The 22,796-nt window shown below is 37.8% G+C and overlaps 1 protein-coding gene across 1 annotated transcript in view; it reads right to left on the bottom strand.

Annotated features, from left to right (window-relative positions):
* Positions 1 to 22,796, bottom strand: part of RASGRF2 (Ras protein specific guanine nucleotide releasing factor 2) — a 95,152-nt gene that overhangs the window by 44,583 nt on the left and 27,773 nt on the right. The window contains exons 12-17 of the mRNA XM_035896613.1: positions 22,688 to 22,796; positions 18,735 to 18,817; positions 16,430 to 16,678; positions 15,733 to 16,121; positions 12,391 to 12,516; positions 10,923 to 11,012 (exon numbers count right to left, since the gene is read on the bottom strand). The exon at positions 22,688 to 22,796 is cut by the window's right edge and continues 42 nt beyond it. Of these exons, the coding sequence (XP_035752506.1) occupies positions 10,923 to 11,012; positions 12,391 to 12,516; positions 15,733 to 16,121; positions 16,430 to 16,678; positions 18,735 to 18,817; positions 22,688 to 22,796 (1,046 nt within the window). The remainder of the gene's footprint in view (positions 1 to 10,922; positions 11,013 to 12,390; positions 12,517 to 15,732; positions 16,122 to 16,429; positions 16,679 to 18,734; positions 18,818 to 22,687) is intronic.

Here is a 22,796-nt window from a genome sequence, read left to right as displayed (position 1 = left end):
CCCCCCCCGCCCCACCATTGGGTGCCCAAAATGTGAGGAAGATAATAGGGAATCTAAACAAACCTGCCCTCATTATGAACCCAGACCTTTTGGTCAAACTCCTTACTTGCAACATCAACATACTAGGGCTTGTTGCCTGCAGGCGGTGGTCACGGCTTCATTCCAGCTTCTCTCCTCCTCAACTTAGGAGAGCAGAGGGAGGTATAACCTAAGAGCTTGCCAGAGAAGCTCAGCTAAACCATATATAAAAAAGTACATATTCAGCACATCCCCTCTTAGATGAAGAAGGTTTTTCTTTCTCAGTGCCAGTTTGATTGCACGAGTCTATGAAACAGAGTTTTCCCTGCAGCTGCTCGGGACCTGGTGCAATGGGTCAGGAAACACATGGTTCACAGTGTCGTAACTAAGGAAATGTCCAGTGCAAATACCTTTTTTTCCTGAGTAGTCAGCTCCTCTAATAAACTAGAATAAGAAAATAATTAAACACGTTAAAAAAAGGGGATCCTAAATTTCTCCTAAGGTGAAAAAAAAATCGTCATTTTCCCCTGGCTCATAACTCCCAAGAGCACGGATCACTTGAGACAAAACTAACCTTCATTTTTAAGTCATTGTTTTAATTCAAGTTATTGCTCTAAGAAAACTGGAAGGGGAGATTCAACTCAATCTGAGCATGAATGTTTAGCTAGTTATCTAAAATTGCTAAGCAACAATTTTGTTAAATTCAAAGGGACAAAAATAGAAGTCTATTGAAATGCACTACGGAGTAGGTGAATATTCAGAGGAAAGGAATAACATTCGGGGTTATTGAATTAGAAGGCAGATTCCAAACAAATTAGTTTTAATCTCTATTTTCATTTCGCTACAGATTTCCCAGTAAAATATCCTCTGGCAGGAGAAAACATACACAAATGTCTCATAAAGGCAGCCTGGTGAACAAGTGTTAAAAAAGGAACAGAAAGCAAGTTTGTCTCTCCACTGGGGCATTGCCACCAGCCCCCGTTGATCCCCCACATCACACGCACCAAGCCACCCAGCCACCTGGGTGGGTTGGTCACAATGTTAGTGCTGGCCACCTCTAGGTCTGGAAATGACATCTGGGCAACTCCCGACAACCCTCCAGCCACCAGGAAGGAAAGCTTGATGGTCTATGCCAGCATGTATTTGTCACACAAGCTTTTATGATGGAGAACAGTGTCAGCTGCAGAGTAAGTCAACGAGTACTTCCTACATGGAGTTTTTTTAATCAAAATGGGGAACTCTAAGGAAGTTCAGTGTTCCAGTCTCAATGCTTCTCAAACCTCCCTGAACCTGCATAAACTGGTCTGGAAATCTCATTAAAATGTGTTCCCAAGAGGGAACTAGTGCTCACTTTCCCACTTCCTGGCTAGAGCCATTAGTCAAACAAAAATGACAAGTAAAAAAACTTGGTTGACCTGCATAAAGGATCAGGGGAGGGTAACAAATCCTACAGCACACCAACTCTTTTCTTTCTTGGACCTAAGCATCTGAGACCCCTGGCAGAAAGGGGGGACTGGGGAGGGTCACAACGCATGACTGATAAGCATGCCTGAAACAATTATTTCACTCATTTGATGATATCCTATCTCTGACAGGAAGCTAGATGCCCTCAAAATTCAATCTTGAAGTTCCATGTGGGAACCCATGACCTGAAGAAGCAGAGTTAAAATGAAGGTCTGCTTCCAACTGCTTAGAAACAGTCTCCATGATACTTGTGCCCCCATTGTGCCAATTTACTTCTGCAAAGAGTGGTCCCACTGGGATAAGCTGCAGATTCGAAAGCATGAAATTCTTTGCATCTTGATTATTGATTGGTATATCCCCATCACGCTTTTCCTCTTTCAAGTCTGGATTCATAAGGAAAAAGTTCCACAAAGCTTTTCCAGTACAGGAAATGAGAGGTTATAACCCAGAAAATTACTGGAGTGCAAAATTACTGTAACTATTATTAATAGCAATGTTTATGACGTCATACTGAATATCAACTAGAAAAAGACATGCATTTTCTGGTTTTGCTTTAGATATAAATACTTATGTACAAAGCCAGAAAGAAATATATACCTTTCCAAAGGCTAGCTTGTAACCGCTGATATAATTTGAAGCATTTAGTTCAGCACAACACAGAAGTGCATTACCCAGCTATCCATATAATGTAGAATCCACCTCGCCATCATGATCAGACACCGCTCGCCTTTCAGGTAACATTCATCATACCAAGGAAATCTCTCTCTGCCTGTTCTCTCACAATGGAAACAAGAAAGTAATAATTTCCCTTACAAACCTTACTTAATTCTAATCTTTACCAAATTGCTTACTAACTCAGCTGCCTACTCTAGAATTTCTGTCTCAGGAAACATAGTGGTGCAATGCCACATTATTATTCCTCTGCTCAGAATTAGGGAAATACTCCCTGAACAGTGGTACAGCTGACATCCTTCAATGTGGAACATCAATCTGTGTGCAAGATGGTAACAACCAAGGAAATACTGTATCTGTTTAAAGCATAATGTATGTTTCTACATGGTTTTTTTTTCCATTTCAGGGACCAACGGGATCCCACTGTGAGTGTGTGCCTTCATTATTTTGCATGGTACATCTCCAAGTCACATTATTCAGCTTAAGTGCTGAATACACCTGGCAGCAGTGTGTACGGCTACAGTGCCGCCTCTTGCACAGTCATACATATAACTACAGACACACGGACACACAGGCGTGCGCACAGGGTCTGATCTCCCTTGCATCATTTGGCACAAAGCTGTGTCATTCCATTACTCCAATTAGTGCGTGTGCCAGAACAAACAAAACAAAAATATTGTCACACTGGGAGCTGGCAAGTAGCTTGAATGACTGCAGAATAGCACAGCCTAAAATAAGTTAAGCAGCTCTCACTATAAAACTTTTATGAAAATTTCTCATGCTAATTTTGGCCTTTGAAAATAAGCAGTGAGCTTTAATCAATCTGTGCCTGGTTCATCAGAATACAAAGGCCTACACATGACCCACTGTGTGATCTGGATCTCTATGAAACATGAATTATTACTGTTAGCTAATTTTTATCCATCTAATATTGTGACAGTTATCAAGCAGGGATAAAGTGTGTCAGACTAGGAGCTCACAGGACTCATCTGGCTCAACTTCAGTGCTTATGCAGCTTTCAGGAGATATGTCATCTGGAAACCACAGCTGTAATTTAAAAAAATCCATTTATATTTGCTATTGCTGTTACAGTTGGGGTATGTTATGGCAGACAAACTCCAACAGCACCTCTGAGGAGATGAGGACTTTCTGTACTCATTTCAGCGGGTCCTGAAGTTGACACTTTCACATTGATCACTGGCTCTTAAAGTTGACACTTTGGCATAAGTATTTCCATGCTGTTTATCCTCAACCACATTCAATTGCTCTAAAATCGACGTTTGGCAGCTCTACATCAGAAGAGGTCGAACAAAGTACAGAAAGGGCCTCCAATGTTTTATCCCAGTCAGGGACCAAGAATACAAAAATAGCCAAGTCAAAATAAATCAGACATTTATACTGTAAAAGGATTACATATTTCCCTACATGTATCTCTTCCATCACTAATGCATAACATGCATATTATTAATGCACTAATGCATAAATGATTATCACTGGAAAGTAGCATATAACTAACTTTTTATAAAAAATCTAAGATTAAGAAGGGAACTTATCTCTCCATAGGCAGTGATGTGCCTGCAGGACCATCAATCCAGAACTCACGGACTGTACTGGATGCATTGTCAACAGTGAGAACTACTGAGTGGCAGCGCGTGCAAGTGGCACCAGGAGGTACTTTTGAACACTCATGCATGCCGAACTGCTTTGAAGGAAGATACTGCTTACATTTAGCAGCTGCATCTAGCGGATTAACGGAGCAGGTTTTGTGCCTGCTTTGCTGAGAATCTGCTGCAGCTGTAAAGGACTGTCTGATCACTTCTGCAGACAGATTGTAAGAGCTACGGAAAAGGAGATGATACCAGCAAATGGTCTGGTAAACAGGCTGATCAGTTTTGCTAGCCTAAACCCAAGGGCAATTTAGATTAGGATTGCTTCTCTGTACCACCAGAGTGGATTTGTGAAAAGAGAGGTTGTACTTTCTCTGCATAATAAAAGATTTGCAGGCTGATTGCTTGAGAAGTCTTTTGCAATGTTCTTTGATAGGGTACAAGCTGCAGAAGCTTTAGGAAAAATTCTCTCTCCTGAACAATACTCAGGTAAATAACTCAAGTCAAAGGTAATACAGCACCAGAGGTATATGCAGGCAATTAGTTGAAAGGGATAGTATATAAGTGATTTATTTTTGTGTAGATCCTTCAATGCTTCAAGCTGTTATTTTAGTTGTTCCTTTAAATCGCTAAAATCACAAGAATAAAACCCTCTTTCCTCCTTGCTCGCATGGGGCAGATTTTCCTACGTGTAAATCATATTTGTCAGATATACTCCCCCAAAGACTCTTTTTTTCCCCTACTTCTTTCTCACTATCTCCTCTCCCTTTCATATGTGCTTTAAAAAACAAATGCTTATACTGAAGAAGCCGGGCCCTCCTGCCAACCACAAGCTTCCATCCCACTCCCATCCTCTCCCATAATATGTCACCTTGTTCTTGTGAAAAGTGGTTCACTCTCCACTGCGTGGATCGGCATGCTGTAGGAAGAGGAAGGCAGCTCTGAAGCATGTGGCATGCTGGAAATACTGATGTACCCAGCTCAAAATCAGATGACAGAGCTGTTGAAATAAAGCCGCTATGTTCATGAGGGAATAGCCCGTTTGTTCAAGTATTTGCTTCTTGCCTACCATTTATTTTCCATGTTGGGAGGTTTTTGGTCTGTAGTTTGAGTTGAGGAAGAAATAAGCTTCTCAAAGCTCTTTCAGTATATCTGCTAAGAATATAAAAAATAAAAAGAGTATACAATATCAGTTTAGATCTTGAATTTAAGTTTTTGTCAAAACAATCTCCTTGAAGCCCATGTTCAGTAGAACTGCTTCAAAGTAAAATCATCAGTTTAATTATTTTTCATCAAGTTGTCTTAGATATCCTTACCAGAGAAGAAATTTGTACATTTGCTAAACTTATGTAAGTACTTTTTATTTTATTAATTATTTATAAAAACAACACAGCATTATTTTTTTAATTTGGCTTAATCCACACAAGTATTCAGAGATTTTAAGTAAAGCTTGAACCTCTTCTAGTCACGCAGAGCATCTTCATGGTTTATGAGTATTAACAAGTATGATGACCTGAATGCAGAGCAAGCAGTTTCAGTAAATGAACACTAAAAGATGTTTTTTATTTAAAAAACAGTGCATGATATCTTACTCATCCTGAGGTAGTGCTCAAATTCTGTGCACAACAGACATAAATAAAAAGTTAAGGACAAGAAAAAGCTGTAACATGTTTGAAAGAACTGTATAAAGATAAATCAGGGAAATTTGAACATTCTACAAGCCACAGATAAAATAAATACTTTTCAATATAAATTGTTTTTATCTAGTCCTAGGGTTTGTGTGGGTGCTATGTAGATTATACTGCTGTTACTTAATTCCTGTAACATCTGTAGGATTTTTGCAGCAAAACCACAAACGATTGAGGAGTATTTTGGCAGGAGGTTCCTCTCCCACACTAGCAGTCTCACTCCTTTTTTTGATACTGGCTACATGGCAGAGGCTCTCAGAGAAGAGAAGGAAATCACTCCTGAAGAGATGGGGCTCACTGCAGCTCCCTGGATTTCCCACTTAAGGACTACCTAACTCTCATTGCAAAAGCCGTAAGAGATTACAGGTTGCTCATTAGGATGAGACTGTTAACGTTAACTTTTTTATAGGAACTTTTCCGTATGGAAAAGAGTAAGGCAGACATTGGAACAGAGCTGCTAGATAGCCTCTGTGTTGCTTATGGAAGGTGTCACTGATTCAAGCAGAAATGAAGAACTAATTTTCTAGAGGTATATGAACAGGGGGAAAGAAACAGCTCAAGTAACTGACGCCTCTGAGCAGGCAGATGTTTGTGATTGCTCAGGGCATATCTACCACTCTGAGAAGCACATAGGTGAACAGAAGTGCTAGGAGGAATGACAAAGAGTCATGAGAATAGGGAAACAGTAATTCAGAATAAATAAAGAATACCTGTCCCTGTGTCACAATTTGAGTTTGTACTAGTTTACACCCAGTCATGGAAACTGGATGCCTTTCTTCTAGAGAAAGATGCTTGCATAACTTTGTTCTCTTCCCTTGCTGAAGAATGAGCTTTATTGCAATGAAAGAAAGCTGCAAGACTGCAGAATAAAGATGACTTTGAGCTGTTCATTTCTGTGATAGAACGTGATAGTATTACTATCCTATTTTAATAAGTTGGGGAAAGAATGAAGGCGTGCAGCAACCTATTAATGGTGACAGAGCACTACAACTGCAGCAAGCCATAAGCCATCCAGCCATTCCTCATATCCCTCAGAAGAGAAAGGAAACATGAAAGACACAAAATGGTCTATTAATCCCTACTGTGTATCTTATAATTCAGGCACCAAGCTGTGTACCTGGGGTGCCTTATTTGACTTTCTTTACTTTCACTTCATATTTCTATTTATCATGCCATTAAAATAAACAAGCAATACACAAATTTTCAGGAAAAGAATAGACAAAAACATGTTTAAGATATGTAGAGATTAATATTTAAGCAGACAGATGGACTAAAGAACAGGACAAGTAGTACAGCTTGGCATCATAAAAGCAGCTACCTGTAAAATAACTGAAATTAATAGCAACAAAACCAGTAAGTTACAAAGAACTATTGAAGAGCATAAGAACCTGAACCTTCCTGGTTCAGAGAAAGGTTCTATATACTGCAGGAACTCTGCATGCTGCTGCAGAGTAATGCTGTGGTGCCCAGCACCTCCTTTTTAGCAGCTCATAAACTAGTGCCGCATATGGTTCATAGAATCGTACAATCATAGAACATCAGGTTGGAAGGGACCTAGAGGATCATCTGGTCCAACCTTTCTGGGCAAGAGCACAGTCTAGACAAGATGGCCCAGCACCCTGTCCAGCTGTGTCTTGAAGGTGTCCAGTGTGGTGGAGTCAACCACTCCCCTGGGGAGTTTATTGCAATGTTGAATGTTCTCATGCTGAAAAATTTTGCTCTCATGTTCAATCAGAATCTTCTCACGATTAACTTGTACCCATTACCCCTTGTCTTTCCCATGTGACTCCTTGTGAAAAGGGAGTCTCCATCTTCTTTGTACCCACCCTTTAAATACTGGTACACAGTGATGGGATCACCTCTGCGCCTCCTTTTCTCAAGGCTGAACAAACCCAGTTCTCTCAGTCTTTCCTCATATGTCAGGCTTCCCAGTCCTTTGATCATCTTGGTGGCCCCTCTCTGGATCCCCTCCAGCCTATCCACATCTTTAGTGGTGTAGTGGGGCAACGCAAGCACGAGCTGTTCTTAGGACCCTGCTAGCCCTACATGTGCACCTCATTTGCACCCAGATGGCAAATGAACCCGACAGATGAGGGTGCCCCCAAAACACTATCAATGTCCCTGAAGCACAGCACAGTGGCAATGGAGCAGATGGAATACACTGCCAACATGCACTGCACTCAGGCTGCATCCAAAGGGGAAAGTGCACCAATATCTAAAGCAGACCAAAGTACTAAAAAGTCTTTCAACTTTGGCTTCCCATCAAGCCACTTGCAGTCATGAAGCCTGTGGACAAGAGCAACATAGGCAATGTTCCCCCAGCTGCTTATGGTAAGCAAAGCCATCATATGCCCTGGGAGACATGTTCAGAGCTTTGCATACTTATCAGTTTATAAATTTATCATTGCATGGTGACAGCAATTATGAATGTTATGGCCAACACTCTCCGCAGGAGATGATTAAATATTCTTCATGTCTGGTTCTGGTAGAGCATGTGACTATGTGGCTTTCCAATGAGGCTGTTAACCTGCTTGCCTCAGTGCATCCCTGAACAGTCAGAACTGGAAGATGGGAAGTTGAGAAGAGCTAAGAGATCATACCCTTGGAAAACAAAACAAAACAAAATGGCCAGAAGCCAGAAGGCTTCAGGGAACAGTGAGGAAAGAAGACACAGAGATTACTCTTACCTCCTAATACTCTCCCACAACCTCCAACTGATTTCAGCTCTTGAACCTGTTCTAGTTTGCCAGTCTAGTCTAATGACTCTGGCTTGCAGGTAGCTGTCCACTTTTTGAACCTGGGTTAAGTCTTTTGCCTTCACAATGCCCCTCAGCAGAATCTCACATGCCTTCTATTCATTGCACAAAGAACCACAAACCTGTGTTTGTGTTGAACCTTGGCCTCATGAAATGCATCTGATGCCTCCTACCTCTTGCACCAGCAAAAGCAAAACAATGCCTACTAACTCTCCCTATGACATCCATGATTTTGCAGAAGTTTCTCATCAACCCTCCAAGTCATCTCTTCTCTAAACTTCAAATGCACAGAAGCCATTTCATACTTCTACTCATCCTTGATTGCAAACTCTCAACCTTTGCTAGTTCTCATCCCCTCATCTCAAACAGTAACAACTGTACATAATCTTCAATACGCATGCAAATTCTGGATTTGTACTCTGGTAGCATAGTGGTCTTCTCTGCTTTGTTCTCTGTTCCTTCCCTAGTAATTCCTGATGTTTCCTGTACCTTTTTGGCTCCTGCTGAGCACTAAGATCATTTAAGGGAGATATCTACTGTAATCCTCAGATCTCAGTCCTGGGTGATAATGTCCAGCACAAAGCCCATCCTAGGGATCAGACAGTTTTTCCTCATGTGCACCACTTAGTATTTACCAACACTGAATTTCACCTGCCGTGTTATTTATGTTCCATGTAGGAGTATATTAAATGGCACACAGCACAATGTCTGCGGCAGTGAGGCCAAGGATTGAAAAAAGAAAAAAAGCCATAAATCTTATTCATTACCCAGACCTGATTCACTGAGGGATCATGTTCATCCCATGCAGTGAATGAGAGAGAAGCCCAGTGGGAAACAGAGGCATTATTTTAAAAAGACACGTAATTACGATACCTGGGGAAGAAATAAAATTATTTGAATTACCCAAATTTGAACTTCATGACTCTGCAACTTTAATACCATCTCTACCATGATTAATTACATCAAGTTACAAAACAGGTGATTCAGCTGTTTAATCTGTGGTTTGTAGCCTTGAATTTTCGTTCTGATTACAGGTGGACAGCCTTGATCCAGCTCAGTCTCCCGAGACTCCCCACCACACACTTTTCTTGTCAGATTTGCTGCAGAACCTTCTTACCGTTTTTCACATCACAGGAGGATGACCCTTGATGCAGAACAAGCTTAAACAGCAACACTTGGCAGTGTCTGATTCCAAAAGCAGAGGATATTCGTAATTTCAAAAAAATGTACTAAGTAAGTTTGTAACAGGTTCATAAGGTTCCTAAAACTGAACATTACTCTCTTGTGATCATCTAAAGATCACAGGGAGTACACAAGAGTAATAGGAGCACTGATCCATGTTTATCCAGGAATTATTTTCTCATGATCCCTACTCACTCATCAAGCGAATGACCACAACTTTAGACACAGTGGATACAAAATCCACTTAAATAAATGGTGACGATTTACAGACTGGCATAGAATTTCATGAGTGATTTTGAGACTCGGGTCTTCAAAGCAGTTTCTCGACATTCCAACAGTTGTGATGGAAAAGAGGCAGGTGTTAATTTACATTTGGACTATGCTTTGTCATACATAATCAAAATGAACTGTGAGTTTGAGTCAATGCAAAGTGGAAGTGATTTTGTGGACTTTTAAAAAGTTGCCTTTTATTCATAACATGACCTAGGACAGAACTCAGCTAGTGGAAGATACTAGTATGTCAATGGTTAGACAGCCAGACAGCAAGCAAATTCAAAACTTAAATCAAGTATTTTAAGTGTCACTGAATAACTCCAGTCAGTGGACAACGTAGCTGCTTTCCAAGGAATATACAGTACACACTTGCAATAATTTAGTTAAGTACAACTGCTGTTATGTATACCAACCTTGGACATAAAAAGGCTCATTTTCAAAAGAAAATCTTAAATTGTAAGTGAATGCAAAAAAAATAAGAGCAAGAAAGATATGATTACATGTATGTAAAATATTGATCTTTCAGTCATAGGCTGGGCTAGAAATATTAAGGACAGAATAAAAGAATTCAACTAACTGATGAACTGAAAATGTGGAGTGATAAATATTATTCTGTTTTAAGTCCTCAAGAAAAGTTATCATTGGTTATACCATGATAGTTCAAAATCTCACTGAGTAATCTGGCAAATCCTTAGAGCCCACAAAACACAGGCACGAAGCTCACACAAGTTTCTTGAAGGTATGTGGTATAGTATGCGGTTCTCATTCGTTAGGTTTCATGTTTTGTTCTAAAATATGTTTTTGAATACCTTCTCATCCTTTCCTTCTTTCATGTAGACACAGTGATGGTTGCTGGCAACTCCCCGGGACAAGATGGTATATAAACAGATGGTTTTTCTATTTGGTGACATAAATTGCTTCATCAGACAAAATTTCCAAGCTGCCACAACAGGAAATGCAACAGGGTGGATGTACCTGAACAGTCTCTCTTAAGCTTATCTAGTCATTCTAATTAAGTAAGTTGCACTACAAATATTTTCATAATGGCCAGATAACTTGAAGCCAAGGCTCCAACTATCTGTGAATGCTGTACTACAATATCCACATAAAGGGCAGGATTCCAGACTCAAAACACCAGTAGATTAAAGTAACAAACCAGTGGCTATTTAGGATTCAGATAAGTAAGTTCTTAGGAAATATTTACCTTTTGAAACCTAGGTATCTTATTGTTATATCTCTTTTGTACAGCACATTTCTCTCACCTGGTGGACTCCCGTGCCCTGCTGCAGCTGTAGCAATAGCAAAAGCAGAAGCAGGAGAAACTGAACAGTGGCTGTTGTCAGCAGTTTGTACTGTAAAGGGAACAGACAGAGAAAAGTTAACAACTTCTTCATACTTTTCGTATTTTTCAAGTTAAGCAACAAAAAACCTTAAAATCTTCAGTAATGTTTATACTTCATGAACATTTTATGTTTTCATTGACAGACAACTTAAGGGAAATATTACTTAATATTATATTTATTAATGATATTAATTACTTAAATATATTTAATTATCTACTAAATCAAATATATTTAATATATTTAAATTAAATTATAAATATTTGTTATTTATTATTATATTTATTATGGGAGAGAAAAATATCATAATCATATCTGTGATTTAAGTTTTATTTCCATTTTGTATAATTAATGTTGCTATGGAAAAAAGAGTCTAAGACACGGGCAAGCAGTAACCAAATAGAAAAAGAAAAAAAAAAAAAAGTGTAGAAAATTAACCTAAACAAGAAAACGTTAGAGAACTAAGCATATTAACCAACTTCTGATAACGAGATTCACATACTTTCCCAGGTCACTGCCTAGGATGAGTGCAGTTTTGCACAATTTATCAAATTTTCTTTATAGGGAGATCTGTGAACATGGCTTCTGTCTAGTACTTAGATAATATTGCACTGTTCCCCACAGTTTCCAACTCTCAAGTCTTGCCATCTCACCATAAACGTGCCTAATAACAGAAGATTACTATTGGTTTAAAATGAAAGTGTCTCAGCAACTTATTAACAGTTGAGAAGACTCTACTCTGTTTTTGTTGTTTTAATTCCAGGCATGAAATAACTGCCTAGAAATCTGGCTTGCATGAGATGGCAGCATTTTAAGTGTTCATGGATGTAGCTCACAGTTCTGATAACGATTTCAAAGAGCCACGTGAGAGCTATTTGAGGAGCTCCAGCTCTCACTTTTCCTCTTCAGTTGAGCGGTTTATTCACATTTTGGAACGAATAATGTGACACCATCTGTAAATGTTCAGTGTTATACAAAGAAAAGAGACACAGTCACTCCCCGTTGACAATAATGGGTGTTGTGTATTTCATGATTACATATGGTGCTCAAAGTATGTCTCCTTAGTAGCTGAAAAAAAATCTACCAAGGTCTTGAGAGTAGGACTGATTCAATAGTAGCCTGGAACTTGGGCACATCCTGCTCAAGCTATTTACGAGCATTTTGTTATACCAAAGTCCAAATAAGCTTCCAAGTCTCTTGTTATTACTATACAAATTAACCATCATAATTCACATTCCAATAGCTTTTTTTAATACCTGAGAAATAAGGAAAATACAAGAAAAACACATTATTCAAGTATTATTCTATTCTAATATCCTCCAAAGATTACAGCTGCAGTATTTAAACTGTTTAAAGGGACAGACAGAGGCAAGAAACATCAGGTTCTTACCTCCTGGTTGACGATAGCGGAGATGACGTGGTGTCGAAGGGGATCTACATGGAGAAAGCTCTGTGGTGTCTACTGCTGAGGTGCTTTCAGGAATTGTCCGGTCCACTGACACAGATTCTAGAACTGCTGCTTTAGAAGAGAATAAATGTTAATACCGGGATGATAATTCATAGTTTACAACTCTTTAATATACAACATATTATATTATGTATTATAAAATTAAATATACATAAACTTATATTAATGCATCAATTATATTTTATATTATATTATATTATACTACATTATGTTATACTATACTATGTTAATGTACTTATAAAGTATAAATGTTCTTTGAAAATATCAAGAGACCATAGAGAACTACTGTATGGAGCTTTAAGATATGCTTTTTTAAAGCACAGAGTTGGATTAGTTTGTCTTAGATATGGTGTCCTTATGCAGAGATTATAGAGTATGTGGGTGATTTCAGGACCCTCAATTTACAAACATCGAAAGATAGAAAGTCTGAAAGTGGTCAGCTTTGAACAATCTGAACTATACTGCATTGATTAAAAAGAATATGGACATCAAAGGGTGCTTCACTGAAAGGTAGTGTTTAAAAAATGTCCATTAATAGCAGTTAATACCAGTGTTTCAATACCAACTTAACAGCACTAAATACCATCTAACACCAAATTGTTTACATTTAATCTGTGGTTTTTTAAGCAGTACTGCTTCTGGAACTTGCTATGAAACTTTTGCATTAAGAAGACTCAGCAATAATTATCCTCTGGATGGAGTTAATGGACTGGGAAAGTTTTGTACCAAAGATAAAGCCACACAAAAGCTCATAAATAAAGAACTTGGTGAAAGTCATAAAGTTGTTAGTTTTAGAAATAGCTGGGACAAGACTACACTTTAAGTCAGCAGAATATGCAGTGAAACACATATGTAATAAGGATACTTGAACTCGTAGGTTTTCTATGAGCTAGGGAAAATAATCCTCGTTGGCTAACTATGTGTAATTAAAAACTGCCCGATAAAATGGCCAAACAGCACTGGAGAGCAGATTACTCCATGGAGCAGTTCTTCTATCAAAAGAATTAAAAAAGGAATTGCAGAAATACTACTTCCGAAATGAGGGAAAACAAGCTGATAAAATATATCTGGGATTTGATATGAATGAATGTCGCCTGCAGCATAAGCACTGTATATATAAAAACATATATAAACAAAAACTTTAGAAAACAAAAACTTTGAAAACAAACAACTTTGGAAGTGGGTGAAGAAGGTGGAAATTCCAGGATGTAAATGGACAACATTCAAGGAGAACAACAACCACCATAATAATATGTCCAAAGGAGCAGAACCTGTATGGTTATATTGGATTTAGAGTAGGCCATAGTTGTTTTCTTGGAAATCTGGTAGTACCAAAGCAACAGTATTAACCATAATGGGATGGTGGCTCCTGACTAAGTAGAACTGTCTCCTTACCCAGAAAACTTCAGAAACAAAGAAACGCATTATGTATCACAGGGAACTGCAGAACAGTATTTTGTAGTTCTCCTACTACCCAGTTCTATTCTTCTTCTAGGAATTCTTTTTAAACTTACTCTTCTTCCTCAACATGCTACATTGCAGCTGGGTGACAAAAGGACTTTCCCCCGCAGAACAGGGGAATGGAGACACTGCACAGACAGCAATTTATCATTTATATGAGGTTCTTGCCATTTCCAAATGTTCCTCGTGCTGCCCAGATGACACTTCCAGCTTTGACAGACTGCAATGCAAAATCTGAATACCTCTGCAACAATGCTGAATGCTAACACTGGGCCTGAATAACCTATTCTTTACTAGTTTACTTTACAGTGTTTAGCAAAAAACGTTACACCTAAGACAGCAATTACCTGTGTACAATTATTTTTAATGCATGGCCTATATTTTGGGACATGCTGTGCTATCACATTGATTTGAATGTGGATACACTAGTGCACAAAAAGAATTTGCCCAACTCTACATAGTAAATACTACATTTTATACACATAAATAGTCTGTTATGCTATTCACTTAAAAACATCCAGCATACAAAAATATAAAGATTAAGTATAACAGCCAACCAGCATTTTACAAAAGCATAAAGCATGGGCAAGCATAGACTGCTATAATGCTAAGGTGGCTAACTTGCCTGTTAAAAAGATTTTTTATTAAACAATAGACTATATTCTGTAAAAACAGTCCCTCTGCATAATGCAACATCCAATTTCTTACCAGGGCACTTGTTTCAATTCATCAGTAAGGAATAAACAAATGCTACAATCACATTTTTCTTAGTTTATGTTTGGTAATCTTTTTCGTCTTTCCTCCTGGGTTATATCAATTTTCATTGTCACAGTACTTGCAAGTAAAATTGAGCTACATTTTTGTCAGATTTACCTTTCAAATTCCTCAGACTGTAAGTCAGGCCATGTAAGACCATTTCTAAACATGAATTTTAGGAATAAAATAGCATTTTTAAATTTCCTCATCTTCTGTTTAATATAACAACAATACAAAGAATCATTATGTCTGTCTATTCTAATTCAGAAGACCATCCCTCCATCCCCAAAGAGCACTGAGAAATAAGCACACACTTACACATCCTATGAGATTAGAGCTACTTTCTTGCTTTTCCATCTATAAATACAATTATCCCATTCTAGATACCCACATTGACGTTTATATCAACTAACCTTAGTCCACTAGAAGTAATACCTATTCCAAGGTGCCTTACACAATCCATAGAGGAAAACAGGCATTTGCAGAGGAGCAGTTAATCTATTTTAGACAACAGCCTTCTGGATGGGTAACAACCAGGTGGTATGAATCTCACCAGTGTACCAAGTGCATCACATTATTTGTTTGGATTAGTGATGAAATCTTTCTGGAAAACTAGCCCTGTTAGGTAAACATGTTAAAGCAGTTATGTCTTTACATCCTTACTTCTTTTTAACTTAGTATTTTACTTCCTGTAGTAATGGTACAACTCCAAAATCTTTCACCTCAGGAAACACAACCGCCGTCAAATATTTGCTTCTGCCTTTCTCCTTACCCTCTGCTGAAGTGAAAAAAAGACAATGCCATTCTGCCATTATGCTATCCCTACAAAGAAGCAAGTGGTGGAAACAGACAACATATCCCAGCCTCAACTAGAGAAGAAACAGAGTGCAGAGTATTTCACTTCACAACACAACTTACAGTGATCAGGAGAAAAAAAAAAGACATGAGAAACAACTTCTCAGCAATAAGCTGATAAAAGTCAAGCCTACCTCAGAGACTACCCTATTTATCAAAAGTAACATTCAGTATTTTGTGGGTATGTAATACCTCTTCGAATGCTTCTCCTCAGCTTGTTACAGAGGTCGACGCGAGGGTTCTCCAAGCTGTCTTCTATGGAGCCAGGGCTTTGCTCAGGAGAGGAGGGCCCTTTGCTAAGGTCTAGTGGTACTTTGCTACCTGTTGGCGGAGGGGAGGTGGCTGGGCTGTAGGTCGAGGTAGGACTGCTTGCAACAGATGAAGTAGAGAGGTCAAGGGCACCAATCCTTGAATTCAGTGGTGAGGTCAAGGAGAGTTTTCGGGTTCTGACAGGTGAGGAAGTTCTGGAAAGTGACAACGGAGGAGGAGAAGAAAACTTGCGACAGACATGTGGTGACTTCCCATCAGCCAGGTACTCTCCTCTGTTGTTTTGACTGGTAGCAAAGAATAACTCCAAAGACCTGAGAGAAAGAAAGAAAAAAAATCACCAGATAATAAACGCCAAACAGATTTAAGTGAAAATGCTTACAGACAAATTTTGTACAAATCTGCATGGCCCTGAAAAATCTATATGACACTGAGTCCTCAAAGCCTGGGCAGAATATTGAGACAGACTTATCTAAATCTTATGCCCTATTTACACAGGAAGAAGTTTCTTCTTAAGACTATTCATATAACAAAAAAACATGGTAAAAAACAAACAAACAAATGATGTCATAGTAATTCTCTGAAGAAATCTATGATAGAAGGAAAAAACCCTAGCGCTCACCTGACAGGAATGGAAGTGAAGGGCCGTCTGTATATGTCTGAAAGTTTTTCCAGTACAACAGCTGCAGTAGTAAATATGCGGTAAGTATGTAGGAATGTATTCAGGAAATCAATACTTAGAAATCTCAAGTCTGTTAGACGCTCCAAAAGGCGCTCGACGCTTGCGTAACGGATTTGGGGGACTTTGCAAGAATTCAGTGTTTTGCTGAAGCAGATATCAATGTCATCTCTATGAAGACGAGCATCAGATCTACACAAAAATTAAATTTAGAACATTTTACCAAAGAGGAAGAGTGATTATGGCGCAGTAGTGTTATCACTTTAGCTGCTCCTGTCAACATAGAATCAGCAAATATATATGCATGTATTTCATCAACACAAGAAAACTAATTTGTGTGAAACCTGCTTCCATTCAGTTGTATTTTATGTTCTAACTAAGGATATTTAAATTTAATTTTTGGCAAATAATTAATTTATATTTCAAAACCTAAGAAATCATTAATGAAGCCTAAATTTCTAAAATTATATGGGAGGGAGATTTGTCCCCTCTTGTCTCTTTCAGCCTGTAAGGCTATAGCAAAAGAAGCTCACTATAGAATAATTGTCGACTGACTGCCATTTTTTCTTGCCTTACATAAAATAAACTAATAGACTCCAGCAAGTGACAGCAAAATTAACCCCTTAGCTAGGCTTAAGACTTACTTGTAAGCCCTCAGGCTCCAAGATTTATTTATTTTTTTTTTTTAAAGCAAATGGGAAAAGCATGAAACATCTGAAATTTCAAAGCAGAAACCATGGAGGGGCTTTGTTGCAGTAAAAAAATTGTGACTAATTTTTGTTTGGACTTCAAAACAAAAATTAATCATTTACATAACCCTACTCATGATGGGTATTTTTCTAAATTCAGTTTTGCTTCATTTTATCTATTTGAAGGCTTAGTTTGTAAAAAAATGGGATGGATACTGAGTAAAGCATCTCTCAATACGACCTGATCTTTTCAGTAAAAATTATTGGATTTTTTTTATAATACAGCATCAAGATATTCCACACACGTCTACACTGCATTGTGTTAAAAAAAGCAAAAAAACCTTCTTTCTTAAACTGGGACCTCAGAAAAGTGGTAATTTTTTTTTTTTTTTTCATCCAAAGACATCTGACTCTAAAAGTTAATGTGTGCTAAAAATCAGATGAGTAACATCTCAGAACGAGAACACCAAAGTTGTTTCTGTTGTTAAGATCCTGTATGGTTTTTAGAATTATGATTTCTTTCTCTTGACATTGGGATTAAGACCTTGCTGTACTCTACAGTTTGAAAACAGGTGAACATATTGTCAACATTCAGCAGGTAACAGAAGTGTTTACACACTGGAGAGTTCCTGGAATAAAATTGGAGACAATAAAATGTCTTCTTTCCAGGTATGTGCCGTAACAGTGTATTCACAGATGTTATCCCTTTTTCATTTCTAAACTTACACAAAGAGGCAAGAGGCATTTGAGAAACCTTCATGTATGGAATACACACAAGAGAGAGAAATGGCCTACTGTCAGATAACAGTAAGAACAGAAATACTTGTATTTCTATACCTATGTTCTACTCCTTAATGTTTATATTGGATAATAGTAGGTAAAACTCATGTAAATACAGTTCTGTAGAAGATCCAAGAGGTAAAATTGTGCTAGAAGTTTGAGTCATGTACTGAAAATTGCTGTCTACAAATAAAAATCACTTATTACAATAAATGACTGAAAGAATCCAAGGGTGAAGGAAGCAGGTTTATAAATATTGATATTACCTTGATGTGATCAGTTAAAGTTATGAAATAAAGTATTTTTCTTCTCAGAAATAACAGAAACAAAGAGATGAAAAATTTTGGCTAATACATCAAAATACCCTGGGAAATTATACTTGTCTGCACTCACCTAAATTTTTAAGACATTTTAAAATGTATTCAATAAAATTATGAGCTGTATGACAGAGAGAAGCTAACAGAGAATAAAATTATTAATCTTAAGCATAAGTGAAGGCAAATTCACAAATAATAGAAAAATCTGAACTGTGATCCTATACAGTCCAATAATACTTTGAATTGAGAGTTTACCATTTTGAATCATCCCTACCATTTCATGAAAAATATTTGAAAATACACTTTTTGGAATGTAGAATTAATTCCATTCAACAAAAATGGGGAAAAAATAAATTAAAAGGTTGCGTTTTCCAAATACACATTTTCTTCTGTTAAAACTCTTATTAAAAAAAAACCCAACAAGCTGTTCTGTTCACTGGGCAAAAAACCCGCTGCACTTACTTGATCATATGTGGCACCGTGACTTTTGAGTTTTCTTCAAACACTATGGTCATTAAACCATTGCACCTTATATTATCAATGCACTGTGAAAAATAAACATTGAGAACTGTTAAAAAAACACAGGGTAACGGGACTTACTCCCTCACTTTTCATATCTCTGTAAGCTTAAAGCATAGCTTTTACAGGGTATGGGCTGACTGGTAGAAGGTACTGTCATAAATGAAAAGCAGTGATGCAAGAATTACAGTGGACATGCTTCTCTAGTCTTCTTCCTTTGATTTACACATTTGCAAGTCCACACATCTTTACCAGCACACTCAGGGTATTCAGCTCAGTATCTTTTTTCCCACATGATCAAGTATTTTGAGTTGGAAGTGAAATTTCATTTGAAGTTCCTTTGAAACTGAACAAAATTAAATATCTCTAGCAATTCCTGAGTAAGTGTTATGCTTGAAAAATCAATACTGCAAGAAAGTTTGAATACTTTATACACAGATGGATACACTAATACCTCAACCTTTACACTGTGCAAGAAGACCAAAGAGAAATAGAAACAGTTTCTAGAAACACACTTGTAAAAACAAATTCAAGTGGTGCTGTTATTGTGAAACATAGGTATGAAGATGCTCTCCAAGGAGTTCCTTGCAAACTCTTGTATAAATGCTTAGGGACAGGGTTTAGTGGTGGGATGGCAATGTTAGGTTAATGGCTGGACTTGATGGTCTTAAAGGTCTTTTCCAACCTAAATGATTCTGTGATTCTATTCTATGAAATGTTTTGGGCTAGGTATTAGAAGCTGGAAAGACATTTATTGGGGCACGGCTGCAGCACATACCGCTTTAGATATTGCAGGCTGTCCTGTGGCCAGTAGAAATTTACAAACTAGGCGTGCACAAGACTCAAAGCAGCTCAGTGCTAGCGGCGCATAGGGGTAGCTTGAAGCCATTTGTACACTGTTATCTTCTGGTTTGTATTTTCATGTAGTTAAGATAATACAGCATGACAGGCCTTGCTTTTGGAAGTCAGCAGAGAGTCTGCTAGTGGATCAGGTCTACATGGTCTGCAACAAGTACACCCTACCTAACACTACAGGACTTGTCCTCCTAGTTTTGTTCATCATGTATCATACATATATATATATGTGTGTGTGTATAAAAATATGTTACAGTATTTCTGTACTTCAAATAAAAAGGAGTTTCCAAAATTATCATACACATTTACACTGACTTTAAGAATAAAAACAGTCTGCTGGCTTTGGAACATCTCATAGCAAAATAATGACTCATGTTAGATTGGTCAAACTAGACAATCAGAGGCCTCTTCAGGTTTAAAATGTATCTACTTAGCAATAAGTTTAAACTATGATCTATGAAGTTATATGTGTTTTTAAATTAGGGTTTTTATGATTATTTGAAAAGCACAGTTGTAACAACTCACATTATGATTTTATCAAATCGTTACCTAAAAGCACTGAGAAAAACACATCTAATAAAAATACATGATTTCCCCCATGTGAATTTTAAATGTTACGAAAAAGCCGTTAGCACCAATCATAAAACTGCCTGAGGTAACTCAGCACTGTTGTCCTTAGTCTGCATAGCCCTAGCATTTATCACCTCCCTGGAAGGTATTATCATTTTAGCTAAGGAATGAGTGTAACAGGGTTCTAGCGCCGAAGGACAACAAGCTCAAACTAGAAGAGAGGAGGCTTCTTCAGCAACAACAAAACCCATGTATTTTTCATAAGAAATACATGGTTTGTATGAAAGGAATATAAATTCAGGAAGGCTCACTAGGAATGTATAGACAAATATGACTTCTATGTCATATGCATATATAATTTAATAAGATGCAGAATGCTTTACACCAACACTAATGCTGCATGTATACTTTATTTACTTGCAAACATAGGAGAACATGTATTTATTTAAAAAAAGGCTTTTTGTATGCCATTTTTGTTAGCATAGTTCCTAACCTCTCCTTGAGGGTTGTAGCCAGGGTTAAAAAGAAAAAAAATGGTTCTGAGTAGGTGATTTGGTAAGTTTTTATGGCAAGGTTTCTGCTGGCAGTGGGCTTAGTTAGAAACACAACTTGTTTTTCAAGAGACAAGTCGTCTCAAAACTGTTTAGAAGTTCTCGTGCGTTATTCAAATTTTCACCCCAAATTTTCTTTCTCCAGCACGAGACAGGTAGCATGCTTCTGGCATTACTTTCTTCTTTCTTGCTCTCTCTCTACTTGTGAACAGTGAAACCAACTCACGCCCCAAATGTCTGTGCAGTCTGGACAGCACATTGCGCCCCTCCTTACTCCTTTTTTCTTTTAAGCTGGTGCTTATCCCCTCAGCAGCTCTGGCTTCCCTTCCTTTGTAAGCCCAGAGAAGTTTTTTCAGCCTCAAAGATCTCAGTGTTCTCAGATATTCACTTACCAGCTGCTGTTAACTGCTGGCCCCATATATCTTCAGAACACCCCTGTCTTCAAAAGCTGGGAGATCTCCCCTTTCGCAGAGGGATCAAGGTAGAAGCCCTTCTTACTGTTTTTCCCTGGCACTCTGGCCAACCTCTCTCAGCTGTACGCAGCTAGTCGTGTTTACCTCTGCCTCGCTACAACACGTCCAAGCTTTGCAGGCCTTTTTCAGCCGTTTCTGTAACACCACAGTAGCATGGTTTGGAGCTGGAGTGGTTTGCAGGAGAACATCTGACATTTGGAGGCAGACCCAAACTCTGATCTTTAGTCTACATGGACTTCAGATGACTTTCCTATTTCAATTCATTATTATTTAGGTTAAGAACAGACTTATTCCTGGGTGTCCCATGTTCCAGGCCAGTTCTTAAATGGTCTTTCCTCCCGTGCAAATAATTCCAATACTTTTACACGTCAATGGAACAACATAATTCACTAAAAAACCATTTTGTAAAAAATTCTCCAACCAGGTCTGTCTGTAAGATCTGTATATACTCAGCTGCAGTGAGACCAAGGTTCTCAGCTCATACCAGATCTTTCTCTCCATATTTTTGTTCCTTTAAAAAAGTTAGCATAGAAGAAAGTAACTCAAAATACTTATTTTTAAGCAATTTCTACTCATTGTGATGATAATTCACCTAGAGATGCTGCCAGCAACAGTAGCATGTTTAGAAATCCATCAAATTCCACACTGGTATTTGTCTAATCAACTATTTCCCTTGAAATTAATAGAGGATAGGACTCAAATTCAGAACTACGAGAAATATATGTACTTGTTGGTTACGTGAATAAACAAATTAGCAATAGCCTAAATTCAGATCTGGTTAGTTGAAAGTTCAGATTTCTTCATAGTGCATTCAACTCCTTTCTTCACATAGATTCTGATAAAAGTTTGTCTACTATGATTTTAGCCAAAAGCACTAAAAATAAAAAATTACCCCTGAAGTAATTTCAAACACCGTTTTTCTTTATTCACAATAAATGCAGTTTCTGAAGACTGTTAGAATGCTTAGTAATTATTTACAATGGCTTTTTAGTATTCTTTTTGGTGGAAAACAGAGTTTATCTCATTTTCTCACTGCACAGGATATGACATTGATGTGATATGGTATCATTTTCATTCGCAGGATTCTCATGTGGTTTTTGATCTGTAGAAAAGCTATGAACAAACAAGTACCATGCTTCTTCTTAAATTAAAATACATATCTGGATGGGCTCTCCTTAGACATAAAAATGACTACCATTAGTATTATGTTTGTCAACTGACAATTTCGTATTTTACATCCTATCTCTCTCTTTGAGAAACACATTCCACTGATGATTCAAATGCAAAGACAGAATTTTGAGGAAAACAGATAACACTAAGGGTTCTTCATATACATCACAGCAAATCATCCCTCAAGAAATCAACATCCTTCTCTTAGATTAGTTTTCAGAAATACAGAATAAACTAAGATCTCAGTAAAAACAAGATAAAGAATGCATTAAGCTACCTGACTTATATCACTTGTCCATGCAGCTTTCTCCTGTCGTGATGGGGCTAAAAGGACAACAGTAAAAGGAGGAGCATCTGTAGGTTCAACTACAAGCTTGAAATCAAGA

The sequence above is a fragment of the Egretta garzetta genome, unplaced genomic scaffold (genome assembly GCF_000687185.1).
Source record: "Egretta garzetta isolate BGI_Z169 unplaced genomic scaffold, ASM68718v1 scaffold136, whole genome shotgun sequence".
Lineage (NCBI taxonomy): Eukaryota > Metazoa > Chordata > Aves > Pelecaniformes > Ardeidae > Egretta > Egretta garzetta.
This window is presented reverse-complemented; position numbering and strand designations above follow the sequence as displayed.